The 15,074-nt window shown below is 36.6% G+C and overlaps 1 protein-coding gene across 1 annotated transcript in view; it reads left to right on the top strand.

The window, feature by feature from the left end:
- Nucleotides 1–15,074, top strand: part of LOC129274641 (transient receptor potential-gamma protein-like) — a 21,265-nt gene continuing 6,191 nt past the window's right edge. The window contains exons 1-9 of the mRNA XM_054911415.2: nucleotides 1–141; nucleotides 713–826; nucleotides 2,644–3,063; nucleotides 3,818–4,023; nucleotides 5,039–5,247; nucleotides 5,627–5,763; nucleotides 8,682–8,707; nucleotides 10,354–10,493; nucleotides 11,331–11,577. Coding sequence (XP_054767390.2) covers nucleotides 1–141; nucleotides 713–826; nucleotides 2,644–3,063; nucleotides 3,818–4,023; nucleotides 5,039–5,247; nucleotides 5,627–5,763; nucleotides 8,682–8,707; nucleotides 10,354–10,493; nucleotides 11,331–11,577 — 1,640 coding nt within the window. The remainder of the gene's footprint in view (nucleotides 142–712; nucleotides 827–2,643; nucleotides 3,064–3,817; nucleotides 4,024–5,038; nucleotides 5,248–5,626; nucleotides 5,764–8,681; nucleotides 8,708–10,353; nucleotides 10,494–11,330; nucleotides 11,578–15,074) is intronic.

Below are 15,074 nucleotides of genomic sequence, written 5' to 3' on the forward strand. Positions count from 1 at the left end.
ATGGCAGATGTTCTGAGAACCTTGATTACCTGTAAGGTACCTATAGAGGACGCCCTACTTCATGCCATCGAATCCCGCAACGTCGAGGTTGTCATGGAGATCATTGTTCTGCCGGACGATGTATCAATGCATAACTATATAGTAAGAACCGAAATTCGATTTATATCTTTGGTATAGTATAATACCGATTTTCAGCCCCCCCCCCCCAAAAAAAAAAAAAAAAAAAAAAACACGAAGCATGTGCCTGTTTTTTTTTTCTCCAGTATATCCAGCCAGGGAAGACTAAATCAAACCTTCAGTCTCTGTACCATTGGTAGTTCCATTTAACTTAAGTTGGCTCCCCTTACATCTATACAGACAAAGTTGTCATGAATTTAAATATCTCCGTTATACCTCCTTCAAAAGAGATTTTTATTTCAAAACAGTTCAATACAAATAAAATCAGTCAACCCAATATCCAAAATAATAAATCAATAATGCTAACGATGTCATCTGTCCTAAGAAAAGTTTTGTACTACATTTCTTTGATTTTAAAACTAAAATCTCATTTTCAAATCTTTAGAAATAAGTTGCATTTAACTTTGATTCCCTTTGAATTAAATTTACTTTAAACAGACAGTAGTTCTTAACATTATAAAACACATCCAGTAGGGCTGAATTAATCGCTATTTTACCATGTTCATTAGATTATTCATTTTATTACTTATAACAGGCTGACAGTAAAGGGAGTGACCTGATTAATAGATTTGCGGTGACGAATAATTTCCCACCTTGTACTACTCCCCTCATCTTAGCTTCTAGAATAGATGACTTGACCATTGTTCAGGTAAGGATATTCATGATAGATATCAATTGATATCAATTACATTTCTATTTTTCTTTTTCTTATTTTAAATTGTTTACATTTAAACTCCCGCCTTGAGTCATTCTTATGGTGCAAATATATTATGATTCTCCTGATTAACTTCAATTAAAAATACCACAAAAACTGTCTAAAAACACACGAAAGAGGCGCAAAATGGAGGTGCGATAGGTCAGTAGAGCGGGGGTTTCAGATTCTGTTGACCAGGGTTCGATTCCCACTTGGTGTGCTAGTGCCCTTTGGTCATGGACCTATCCACGGAGGATTATTTTATTGTTACTGGGGGTGCTGAGCATTGTCACAGCACCCCCAGTAACAATAGATAATCCTCCGTGGATAGGTCCATGCCTTTGGTAAGGCATTTATCCTCATGACCAAGTCCCTCGGAGAGGAGCTTAAGCCGTCGGTCTTCTGGTTGCTTGCTTACAAGCATTCAAGCTTCCTTAGCAATCAGGTAAAAAAATCACCACCATTTACCATACCATTTACCACAAAAAACGTAGTTCAATATTGACGCGCTTTTTACAAATTTATGAGTGGCGCCAGGAGGTCATGGACCTGGCCACGGAGGATTATCTGTTGTTACTGGGGGTAATGTGACGATGCTCAGTACCCCCAGTAACAATATAATAATTATCTGTGGGCAGGGCCCTATAGGAGGTTGCACCTGTAGTTGAGCTTTTTTTATTTTTATTCAATTCTCTGTGATTGAAGAATATTAATTTGAATCTTTTATTAGTTGTTTTATTATCACTCCAGAATCCTGCTAGATGATAGACTGAACACTATTGAACGAGTACTAATGCACTTGTGTTTTATTCATCTTCATGTATGAGCCGATGGTCAACCATCTGTGGTATTGATGTCAATAGCTATTGTGCTTTTCTTCTATTGTGTGACCAGAACATGAATGGAGAGCTATGGCTACCATTGACCTTGTGATTGTTGTGAGTCTCTGGACCATTATACACTGTAAAAAAGGAAGTGCTAATCTAGCACTTACAGTTCTTGTATACTGACTGCACTACGAGTGCTGATTTTCTAGTTTAAATTTGAACTAGAAAATCAGCACTCGTAGTGCAGTCACTATAAAAGCACTGTAAGTGCTAAATTAGCACTTTAGTTTTTACAGTGTAGCTACTACTGTGATAATACCCACTATCACCTACACCAGACTACACTGACTTCCTGTTGAACATCCTCTCACCTATAAAATTCTTCTGACAGCATATTGTGCTCCGACCTTCTATTTTTGATTTTCGCAAACCTGGTCGCTCTGGTCAACGGCAGATCGTGCATTTGCATCAGCTGCTTTCCGTCTATGGAATAATCTTCCAACTTATCTAACAAATTGTAGATCAGTTGAAAATTTCAAGGCCAGTTTGAAAACTTTTCTAATGGCTTAACTGTAAATTGTGAGTTAAGTTTATGTGAATTTCATTATGAGCCCCTTGAGAATTCTTAATACGGTGAATATGTTTTTCGCATTATATATTTATTTAATATTATATTATTCAACTTATTTTCCTTTGACATTTGTTAATGTTTTATGTGGAATGGTAAGTATATGCTTGCAAGAGATCTGTAGAGAAAAGTATGGACCGCTGAACAGTTAAATGGTTACCCTGAAATGAGATAATTTTCTTCTCTTGACGGATATCCTAATTATAATGCACACATTCTCTCCCCTTCCCTCCCTCTCTCTTTCTGTCTCACTTTATTTTCTTTATTCTATATGTCGTCTCTCTCGCTTGCTCTTCCATGCGATATAACTCTTGCAGTTGCTCCTTGACAATGGGGCGACTATGCCGACGGAAGAGGAGACCCTCGCACGCGTCAGAGACGACTCACTAGAGCGCGCCCTCGCTCGTCTGCAGTGGTACCAATCCATGACAAGCAACTCGTACATCCTGTTGACCGCCGACGACGCCATCGAAACGGCGCTGTCTTGGGGCGAGCGGCTGAAGGAGGAGACCCGGCACGAGCGACAGGTGTTCTCTTCATGCTATGACGTCATACACAAGCGGCTGGAACTGCTGCTCACTCGGCTGCTCGACTGCGCAACGTGCAAGGATGAAATATGGGAGGCCCTCAACGAGAGAGCCGAGACAGATGGATCTCGACGGAGTGTGTCGAGAAGGGGGTTACCCACGGATCCAATGGGACGTTTAAAGCGAGTTGTCCGATTGGAGTATCAAACAGTAAGAATCTTTTTTTAACGGGTGCTTGATTTAGAGAGGAACCCCTGAGAGAGGTACTATCCTCTAATGAGTCAAATGCATCGTGGGGTCCTCTGATAGAACACTGTGCTGTAAACTAGTCTTTGCACACACCCTCTTAAGAAAATAATTAAAATTTTTGTGAAATTCAGTAACAATAATTTTGATATAAATATATGTCATATTTTGAAAAGATACTTTCTCACAATTAGGTTTCTACACTGCAAAAACTCCGGTGTTGATTTACCACCAGCCCTGAATATTATGTCCACACCCAGAGAAGTATTGAAACAACACCAGTTTGATTCCAAACCGATGCTGTTTTATTACTAATTGGTGTTGTATGAACACCTATCTGGTGTTAGACCAAAACCAAATTGGTGATGTTCAACACTTCTTTGGTGTGGACATAATAAATTCCGGGCTGGTGATAAATAAACAGCGGAAGTTTTGGCAGTGTATGTCAAAACATTCTTAAAGCATTTATGAGAGCAGCTTTAATCTCTCTTACCCTTCATTACTGATCACGTGTATGAAATATAACTGTGGGCCTATACGCTCCGCTGCACTTGAAACAATACGTTTTTATGACTTAATTTTGTTCAAAAGATTCATTAATTTTTTTTGTAATTATTTCATTAATCATTATTTGCCTTTTCCGGGGGTGTAAACAGAACTTTTATCTTTATCCCCCAATTGCTCCATTACATTTTGTTTCTCAAAATTGTATACACAGTTTGTATCTCACAGCTACTGCCAGGAGTATATGTTGCAATGGTGGTATGCCGACTGCCCTATCCCATGGGGATACTTCGGAGAGATTTCACGTATCTTTCTCGTGATCCTCATTGTCTTCTTATTTCCCTTCATCGGTATTCTGAATATCATCCTCCCAGAGAATGTACGTTGTGTACGATGGTTTGACAAGCTGATGGCTACTCCGTGAGTATAAAAGTGGCGCCCCTTTTTCCCATATAGGAGAAAATACGTAAAATTAATAGGAATTTGTATGTGTACAAGCGAAGGTGCGAAGCGACCGAAATGAATTCCAGGACATATTTTGTATTTAGATTGAAATTGAAGTATCTTATGCACACTGTGTGTTTGATATTCAATAAAACACAATATTTTGAAAACTTGGTTGGGGGGGGGGGGTCGTTGCATGCGTCAATAGAAAGGGGAATACTAAGTCTCCACCAAGTATTGAATCTAATCAAATTTCAGCTTAAATCTTCGAACACCCTTTGCCATTGACCTCTTACTTCGAATAGAACTGTTCGTTAAAATGATCTAAAATGGATTTAGGTCTAAAAACCAAGTCGGTCTTATCTCTTTCAGATATTAATCTACCCATCATATAATGACTATATTTACAATTTCTTAAACATATTATGGAATGGAGTAAGACTTACAATTGCACTTTTCATCATGCAACTTAACAGTAACTTTAATTGCATCTTCCAAAACACGTGTGTAATACTGTTATCTAATGCAGATGAGAACATGTTATATATCTCTTCTCTGTTAAAAGGAAAACTAGAACCTTGAGCTCATGTGTGTTATCAACATAATGTAACATGCTTTCTTCTTGATGGGGTCTTTATCATTATCTACTGTATAAAGAAGGAGAGAAACTCTCCTATGCACTTTGTGTGATAATGAAATATAACTAGACGACAATGGCGCAAAATGTATGGAGATCTTGCCATAATATTCTGTTATTATTAAACAATTTTGCCAATAATTTAATAATTTTCAATCAAGCTTCCACAAATCGTTCTTAACCTGTATCTCAATTTTGAAGAAAAATAAATCAAATGTTCCCGCTAAGTCTCTATAAAAATAACCCAGATTTTGGTGTCCTTCAAGTGTACATTGTAGTACCACTACCATTTTATCATCGTAGACATGGTAGAACCTCGTGTAAACACGTCCCATCTCTCTTTTCCCCATTCAGATTTGTACAGCACATCCTCCAGACGTGTTCACACATCTTCTTTCTTTACGCGCTCCTATCCATGACTATGGGTATCAGTATTTCCCTCGTCGAGTGCCCAGACTTCATCCGCTTTCGTCATGACCCGACAGGATACCTATGCACCAAATATACCTACACAACCTTTCCGTTGGGGTCGCGCTTCATAATTGTACTATTATGGGTAATAGGTAAAAGAACGATAATGACCATAATGATGATAAAATGACACTCACGTTAGAAAAAATTGCGTATTTCTGGTTATGAATAAAGATGATAATGTTTCAAGCACGAAGATCGAATGTAAATTGTAAAAAAAGAGAGAAAACATTGCATTTGCCTAAAGGACTATACGGTTACATATTTGAAAGGTTCTTGTTTTATCTCAACATGAAACGTCTGGCCAACGGAAAACTCCCCCTTTGAAAAAAGGTTTATATACGGGCCTGATTTATCTTGATCATTTTTTACGAAATGTGAACAAACTCTCACATTCTATAACTTTGCAATATTTTCCACTGACATTTGATGACATATTTAGGTTTCCTTTTATTGCTTCTCTCATAACAGGGATGAGTTGGCGTCATGTGACCCTAGTCTACGCTCAAGGCTTGAAGACATATCTCTCAGTGTACTGGCATATAGCTGATTTCGCAACAATTGCCCTTCACTGGGCTTATATAGCTCTAGCAATCACGATCAGTAAGGTCTGCAGTCATTCCAGTATTATCTTTATTTCGCACCAACATCTATTTCAACGCCATTTGTTTCGGCTAACAACATGTTCACTTACTTACAATTTTTTTTTTACTTTTGGTAGTTTGTTTGGAATCATAAGCCTACATTGGCGTCAAATGGTATTTATGACGTAAAATCATGAATCAGGTTACACGAAATGTTTCTTGATATTTCATCTATTTTTTCATGATCAATTAGATATATCGAGTTTGATTTGATTTTTGTCCCACCTGCGAAGCAGAGGGAGACTGTAGGCGCCGCTTTTCCGACGGCGACGGCGGCGTTAACACCAAATCTTAACCGAAGGTTAAAGTTTTGAAATGACAGCAAAACTTAGAGAGTATATGGACCTTGTCCATGAAACTTGGCCATAAGGTTAATTAAGTATTACTGAATATCCTGCCCTATTTTCAGGTCACATGGTCAAGGTCAAAGGTCATTTAGGGTCAATGAACTTAGACCATGTTTGGGGAATCAACATCAAAATCTTAACCCAAGGTTAAGTTTTTGAAATGTCATCATAACTTAGAAAATATATGGACCTAGTTCATGAAACTTGGACATAAGGTTAATCAAGTATTACTTTGGCCAAGTTGGGGGTATTTGTTGAATTACCGTCATAACTTTGAAAGTTTATTGGTCAAGTTCATAAAACTTGAACGTAAGAGTCATCAAGTATCACTGAACATCTCATGCGAGTTTCAGGTCACATGACGAAAGTCAAAGGTCATTTACGGTCATTGAACTTTGGCCATTTTAAAGGTAATTATTAGATTTCTGTTATAACTTTCAAAATCTATAGATATAGTGTATAAATGTGGATATAGGGGTAATAAAGTATCACTGGCAAGTTTTAGGTCACATGATCAAGGTCAAATATCAATGAACGTAGTATTGTATCATTATATGAATGGTGTGAATAATAATTTTATAGTAGTTTTCAAAGTCAGCACTGCTGCTATATTGAATCGCGTGATGCAGGTGAGACCGCCAGAGGCATTCCACTTGTTATTTATATTTTTCATATTTATGTTTACAAAAATGAATGAATCAATAAACCAATGAATCAGTTAGATACATGGATAGGAAATGCATTTAAAAAAAAATATGAGTGGATAAAAAGATAACTAGATAAATAGATAGATAGATAGATAGATAAATACGTGTAGCAGTGGCGTACCGTGGGTCACGGCATTGGGGGGGCACCAGCAAAAATTTTGAGTCGCTCAGTGAGCGCGCAAAGCGCGCTCAATTACCAGCTATAGGCCTATTGACCTTATATAGATACATTTTAAGGACTGTGCCATTAAACGGATATGTAATGTATCTCACTGATCAAATGATGCGAGCGCGAAGCGCGAGCTGAAAATTTTTGAAACTCATACCTAAAAAGGGTCAAAATAAGCTATTAAATAAAAAAAAAAATACGTATCTGTCTCGCTAAACAAACAATGCGAGCGCGAAGCGCGAGCTGAAATTTTTGTATTTATTGACCCCAAACAGAGACAGTTTAAGGATTATCTTTTAGAAATCAAATAAGAGAATACGTATCTCACCATACTCATCTAATTTGAGTGCCAAGCGCTTGCTGATTTTGTTAGAAAACATGAAACACCTTTTGTAGTCATTGTAATCATGATTAGAATACGCATCTCACTAATCAAATATTGCGAGCGCAAAGCGCGAGCTAAAAATTTAGGAAATTCAGACCTGAAGAGAAGCATTCTAAGGCTTGTTTGTAGGAATGTATGAAGACCATACGTACTTCACGTACAAAATGATGCGAGCGCGAAGCGCGAGCTGAAAAAATTTGTATATATTGACCCCAAACAGGGACATTTTAAGGACTATTTCTTTTTTTTAATCCATTAAGAGTATACATATCTCACCATAGTCATCCAATGCGAGTGCCAAGCGATTGCTGATTTTGTTAGAATCACATTCAAACACATGAAGAGCTTTTTGTAGTCATAGTAATCATGATTATCATACGCATCTCAGTAGCGCAAAGTGTGAGCTGAAAATATAGGAAATTCAGATCTGAAGAGGGGCATTCTAAGGCTTGTTTGTAGGAATCTACTATGACCATACGGATTTCACTAAACAAATGATGCGAGCGCGAAGCGCGAGCTGAAAATTTTTGATATTTACATTAGAAAAAGAGACATTTTAAGGACCGATTTCAGGGAATTCATGAAGAGCAGACAAATCTCATCAATCCACTAATTCGAACGTAAGCACGAACACGAACAAGGATTTTTTTTATATACAGACCTTAAAATGGGGCTATCACTTTAAGTAGTCATGAAAAGAAGCATATGTCACTACATAAAACAATAATAACTTGAAGTGCGATGATATATATTTGGTGCATATTGACTTGAAAACAGGACGTTTTGGTACAACATGATTGTACATGTATATCTCGTTAAACAGACAATGCTAGTACCAGGAATAATGAACAAATAGGCCCTGAGCACATTATGTTTCAAAAAGTAATGAAAAAAAATAATTCTTATGTAATATAACACAACATATAATATAATATAACATTATAATGTACAATAAATTCTTCTCCCTCTTTTTCTCCCTTTTCTCCCGTTTTTTTTTTTTTTTTTTGCCAGCCGATTGGGGGGGCACGTGCCCCCCCCATGCCCCCCCCCCGTAGTTACGCCACTGACGTGTAGATAAATAGATAGATAAATACTTTTTTTTTTACCTTATCCTCTGTCTAAAGCTGATTTAAAAAGCTCAACTTGTAGAGCCTGCATTGTATTAAGGAATAATGTTTTCTTTGCAACTTTTACGACTATGTCGACTTGTGTGTGCTTTTTAATTTTGTTGTTGTGTGTTTTATACTTTTAATACTTGCATTCACGGATAACAGATTGGAGTAAACGACGTAATGTACCAGTAAGTTACACTTAAATAAATACCCTTTGAACCGATCAGTCACAACTATGGAAAGCCAGCGACACTAACATCAGGGCCCCGTCTTGCAAAGAGTTGCGATTGATCTGATCAATCGTAACTATGGAAAGCAAGCAACGTCAACATCTAAAAACATGTTGTTCAAAATATTTTCTCGAAATGATATATATTCATACATTCATCTTTTTCTTGAAAATTTGGTGTGTCAGCGCGCCTTTGTTTACAAAGGACATTTTGCAAATATCCTGGAGAAAAAATATGACACTGATGGATTTCCATAGAGTTACGAATGATTAGATCAATCGTAACTCTTTGTAAGACGGGGCCCAGGTAGAATGTGTGTAGGGCAGACATGAGTATTCCAGGCTCCTATTCAGTCACGTGTTAAATGCAGCTCATCGAAAAATCATTAAAAAATCAATCCCTTGTTATAACTCGTTTTAATTTTAAATCACAGTGAACAGTACAACAAACCTCGATACTTTATCAGGTACTTGTCGATCTCAAACAATAGTTAAATGGCCTGAAACCAGACTATCCATAATTTCGGTCAGTTTACGGCACCTGGTATGTACAGTATTCACGGCGAGAAAAACCAGAACTGCAGTGCCGATAATAGCCTAATAATTAAAATTAAATACCAAAATACAGTCAAGCTTCTCCAGAAGCCCTAATAATGAAAGAGTATGAACGTAGGATCATTTTTATCATTTATATGTTGATATACAAACATTAATTTTGGTCAATAGTTTTAATGAATCATTTTAATCAATAAAGTCATGTGATCTTTACTTACGCCTGTGACTCTGGCTAGCCTCTTGTCGAGGCCCTGGCGGCTGATTTCCGAGCGAAGCGAGGAATATAGCGAAGCAGAGTACTGGTCTAATTCGCTTCGCGAATTAGGAAATCCCTCGCTTCGCTCGGGAAGCAGCCGCCAGGGCCTCGACAAGAGGCTACTGTCTGGCATGCTCAACGCGCGGACGAATTGTGCCCTATATACATGATATATTTGTCCAAAGTGTTTTCTAATTATAATGTATCCATGTGCTAAACATCGATCAATTGGATTCATTATAAATCAGGGTACTCTACTTAGTATTTAGTACTTGGGAAATATTGTGTACATCTCCTACATGACAAATTCTAACTTTGATGAATTTCCATTAGTTGATATTGAATGGGAAAAATAACAGTGCATTGATGACGATGATGATGATAATGGTGGAGATGACGATAATGATGATGATGATTTTGATGATGATGATGATGATGATGATGGTTTTGATGATGACGTTGATTGTGATGATGATGGTGCTGGTGGTGGTTATGGTGGTGATATTGATGATAGTGATGATGATGATGATGACGACGACGACGAAGATGACAGTAACGGCTTTCACAATATGTCACAAATCCAGGTAAAATAGGTCTTTAGTTGACATGTGAAGGTCTCAAGGCTGTTACAATAGCAGTTACGAAGTTGGTATGGTAGAGAATTCCAAAGAAAAGATGCAATCAACGAGGCTTTTACGTTTTTATGTTTTACATATTAGGGGCTATTGGACATTTCGAGAATAAACTCTCTCTCATGTATATTCAACATATTTCGACCTCTGTTGACCTTTCAGAAACGACACTGTGGCGCTATCTTCACATTCATTTTTCAATCTCGATAAGGCATTCCACTTCCATTTTGACAAGTACGAAGTATCGAGGCATGGATGGCATACTTTCGACCCCCAGCTCGTCGCAGAGGTCTGCTTTTCAGGTACGTTTACGTACATTTACATATAAAACCGCAATATTAATTTGATTTTCTAAATGTGAGTTAAATTGCCATGAGTTTCCAATGGGACTGGGTTACACCTGAGAGTGCACCTAGCGGAAGCATTGTTCTTCTGTTTACAGTTGATGTTTGTGTTGTGCGTGTTGGGAATATGTCTATGTTTTGTGTTTTGTGCACCCCCCTTACACACACCACACACACTTTTGTGCCCTCATTTTAATTTACATTGAACACAAGGAGAAAAGGGTATACATTTTGTATTTCAAATTGTCAAGGAAAAAAATGTGACTTTACATGATCATGGTTTATGATTAGTTAATACCCTATGGAGGGCTTTAAACATTTACGGGAATATTCAGACAATAGCAAGTTTGTTTTCAATACTTGTCAACATTGTGGCATGATACATGTACGTCGACATAAACGCACGTGATATGTCATTGGCTGCAATTGTAATGGCATACACATGGCCCTGGGGAGCAGGGGTGCTTCAGCCCCCCAAGATTTTCCTTGCCCAAGATTTTCCTTGGTGTGCTGTGTGTGTATTTTTCCATAGGCAGCACCCCTGGAAATCTGGTAGTTATGCTAGATGGCTGAAATGTAAGCAAAACAACCTACATGAGTTAATGAAAACATTTTGTACATAAAGCCTCATACAATACAATGCATTATGTGCATATATCATGTTTAATGTATAATAGTCTTGTCCACGTGTGCAATTTTTAAGTTAATTTCTTATGCAATTAAAGCCAGTGGAGGAAACATGAAATTGGGAATGAAATGAATATACATGTATCTCCTATATTTTTATGTCAACAGTGGCAAACGTCTTGTCGTGTATGCGTCTACTTCATGCGACTATCTCCTTCCAATTTGTGGGCCCTCTTCAGATATCGTTTGGCGCCATTTTATCGGATATTGGGCGTTTCTTCTGTCTCCTGATCTTCGTGCTAGTCGCCTTTGGTCTCGGCTTCACTCAGCTCTATGCGACCTATAACACGGAAAATGATGTCGTCTGCCAGGCGGACCCGACGTCGGATGCCTGTACGAGGGTTTCTTTTGAAAAGTGTGTTCTGGTATAGTAATAATTGTAATAAAATAAAGATTTAATGGTGAAGAAGAAGGAGGAGGAATAAGAGGAGTAGTGGTAGGAGCAAGAGGAGGAGTAGTAGTAGGACTAGTAGTAGTAGTAGTAGTAGTAGTAGTAGTAGTAGTAGTAGTAGTAGTCGTAGTCGTAGTCGTAGTAGTAGTAGTAGTAGTAGTAGTAGTAGTAGTAGTAGTAGTAGTAGTAGTAGTAGTAGTATAGTAGTAGGAGTAGTAGTAGTAGGACTAGTAGTAGTAGTAGTAGTAGTAGTAGTAGTAGTAGTAGTAGTAGTAGTAGTAGTCGTAGTCGTAGTCGTAGTAGTAGTAGTAGTAGTAGTAGTAGTAGTAGTAGTCGTAGTCGTAGTAGTAGTAGTAGTAGGAGTAGGAGAAGGAGTAGTAGTAGTAGTAGTAGTAGTAGTAGTAGTAGTAGTAGTAGTAGTAGTCGTAGTCGTAGTAGTAGTAGTAGGAGTAGAAGGAGTAGTAGTAGTAGTAGTAGTAGTAGTAGTAGTAGTAGTAGTAGTAGTAGTAGTAGTAGTAGTCGTAGTCGTAGTCGTAGTAGTAGTAGTAGTAGTAGTAGTAGTAGTAGTAGTCGTAGTCGTAGTAGTAGTAGTAGAAGTAGGAGAAGGAGTAGTAGTATAGTAGTAGTAGTAGTAGTAGGACTAGTAGTAGTAGTAGTAGTAGTAGTAGTAGTAGTAGTAGTAGTAGTAGTAGTAGTAGTCGTAGTCGTAGTAGTAGTAGTAGTAGTAGTAGTAGTAGTAGTAGTAGTAGTAGTCGTAGTCGTAGTAGTAGTAGTAGGAGTAGGAGAAGGAGTAGTAGTAGTAGTAGTAGTAGTAGTAGTAGTAGTAGTAGTAGTAGTAGTAGTAGTAGTAGTAGTCGTAGTCGTAGTAGTGGTAGTAGTAATAATAATAGTAGTAGTAGTAGTAGTAGTAGTAGTAGTAGTAGTAGTAGTAGTAGTAGTAGTAGTAGTAGTAGTAGTAGTCGTAGTCGTAGTAGTAGTAGTAGGAGTAGGAGAAGGAGTAGTAGTAGTAGTAGTAGTAGTAGTAGTAGTAGTAGTAGTAGTAGTCGTAGTCGTAGTAGTGGTAGTAGTAATAATAATAGTAGTAGTAGTAGTAGTAGTAGTAGTAGTAGTAGTAGTAGTAGTAGTAGTAGTAGTAGTAGTAGTAGTAGTAGTAGTAGTATGAAAAGCAAAATAATTTCGAAGATATCAGTCCCCACTTTTAGGGCAATGTAGGTTACACCACCGAATAAAGCAGTTGCCAGTTACATAATCATCTTCATGATCACTTCTTTTAATTCAATGTTTTATTGAAACATCAACAATCACAATATTTACAAAGAATTTTCATGATTAAAAAGATAAAACTAAAAACTAAAAGAATGCGTGATTTAGAAAATGATTTAGAAAAAGAAATTGTAGCCCTAGAAATTGGTATGTTAAATGGACATAATACAAATAAATATATTGAGATGTTGGAAAACAAGAAAGTTCAGTTATATTTGATAAGAAAAGAAAAGATAGATGGTCTAAAGATGAGATCAAAAGTCAAATGGATGGAATTTGGTGAAAAACCTTCAAAATACTTCTTAAATTTAGAAAAAAGTAATGCAGTGAACAAACAAATAAATAGACTGATTGATAACGAAAATAAAACTATTTGTCTTCAGGAAAATCTTCAATCCGAGATTTTACGTTTTTATTCAGAATTGTATCGAAAGAACGAGGTCATTGATATTGATTTGAACACCTCTTTAAATTATGCTGATGTACCCAAGTTAACAGACTGTTTATCTCAATCTTTGGAAGGCGAGCTTACTATAGAGGAGATATATCAATCATTGTCAAATATGAAGAATTGTAAATCTCCCGGACTAGATGGGTATACAGTCGAGTTTTTCAAACATTTCTGGAAAGATATTAACTTTTTTTTGCTTAGATGCTTAAATTTTGCCTTTAAATCAGGTAGCATGTCACAGATTCAGAAACTTGGTGTGATATCTCTTATTCCAAAAAATAAAAAAGAAAGACTTTATCTTCGAAATTGGAGACCTATATCTTTATTGAATGTTACATACAAAATAGCTTCGGCATGTATCGCAAATAGACTAAAAAAGGTGCTTCCTTTTTTAATACATGAGAACCAAAAAGGTTTCATGGAGGGCCGGTTTATTGGTGAAAATATTCGACTGTTATATGATTTGCTTTTGTATACAGATGTGAACGATATCCCCGGTTTATTGCTTTTAATCGATTTCGAAAAGGCTTTCGATTCGATTTCTCACAGCTTCATTATAAAAGTTTTTAAATACTTTAATTTTGGCCCATCGATTATACAATGGTTTAATGTCTTCTATGAAAATATTCAATCTTGTATTGTGGTAAATGGACACCTCACTCCGAAATTTAGAATCGAAAGAGGTTGTTGCCAGGGGGACCCATTATCTCCCTATATTTTCCTCTTGTGTGCAGAGATTCTTGGAATTTTATTTAGAAATACAAGGTGTATTAATGGAATAAGGATATCTGAACAAAATTTGAAATTGATTCAGTATGCGGATGATACTTTACTCACGTTAAATGGTACCGCTTCGGAATTGAATATCGCATTAAATATTTTAGATGAATATGCTGCAATATCTGGATTAAAAATAAATATTCATAAGACACGAGCGATTTGGATAGGGCTAAATAAAAACAAAAAAGACAAGATACTTATTGATCGTAATTTAACATGGGTATTTGATGAATTCTTTAGATATCTAGGTGTTGATTTTTGTACGGATTTGCAGAAGATGGTACAATATAATTACAACGAAAAAATTATAGAAATAAAGAGTCAAATGACATCATGGTTAAAAAGATATCTAACTGTGTTAGGAAGAGTAACTGTGGTTAAATCCTTGTTGGTTTCTAAGCTTAATTACCTCATTATGTCTCTTCCGAATCCTAGTGACGAAGTTTTAAAGGATTTAAATTCATTATTTTACAAATTCATATGGGAGGAAAAACCGGACAAAGTTTGTAGGATTCAAATGTCCCAAACATATTTAAACGGTGGGGTTAAAATGATAGACATATATTCACACTGTCAATCATTAAAGATTTCTTGGATTAGGAGAATTGTAAACGGATCAATCGATAGTTACATTCTAAGCTTTCTTACGTTATCCTTGCCAAGACTACAAGATGTTCTTTTGTATATGACATATATGGGTAGTCACTACTTTCGAGAATTATCAAAACAGACCTATAACTCCTTCTGGAGTGAAATGTTTTTTGCTTATAGTAATTTCTTAATTATCTATTATAATAATCATGTCAATATACCTTCACATCCTTTATGGAATAATAACATAAAAATAGGCAATTTGCCAATATATATGAAGAAATGGAGTGAAAGGGGTATACGTTTCATTAATGATATTTTGGATGAAGGAGGGCATTTTTTATCTTTCAAAGATTTTCAGGATCTTTATGATGTC

Source organism: Lytechinus pictus, chromosome 13 (assembly GCF_037042905.1).
Source record: "Lytechinus pictus isolate F3 Inbred chromosome 13, Lp3.0, whole genome shotgun sequence".
NCBI lineage: Eukaryota > Metazoa > Echinodermata > Echinoidea > Temnopleuroida > Toxopneustidae > Lytechinus > Lytechinus pictus.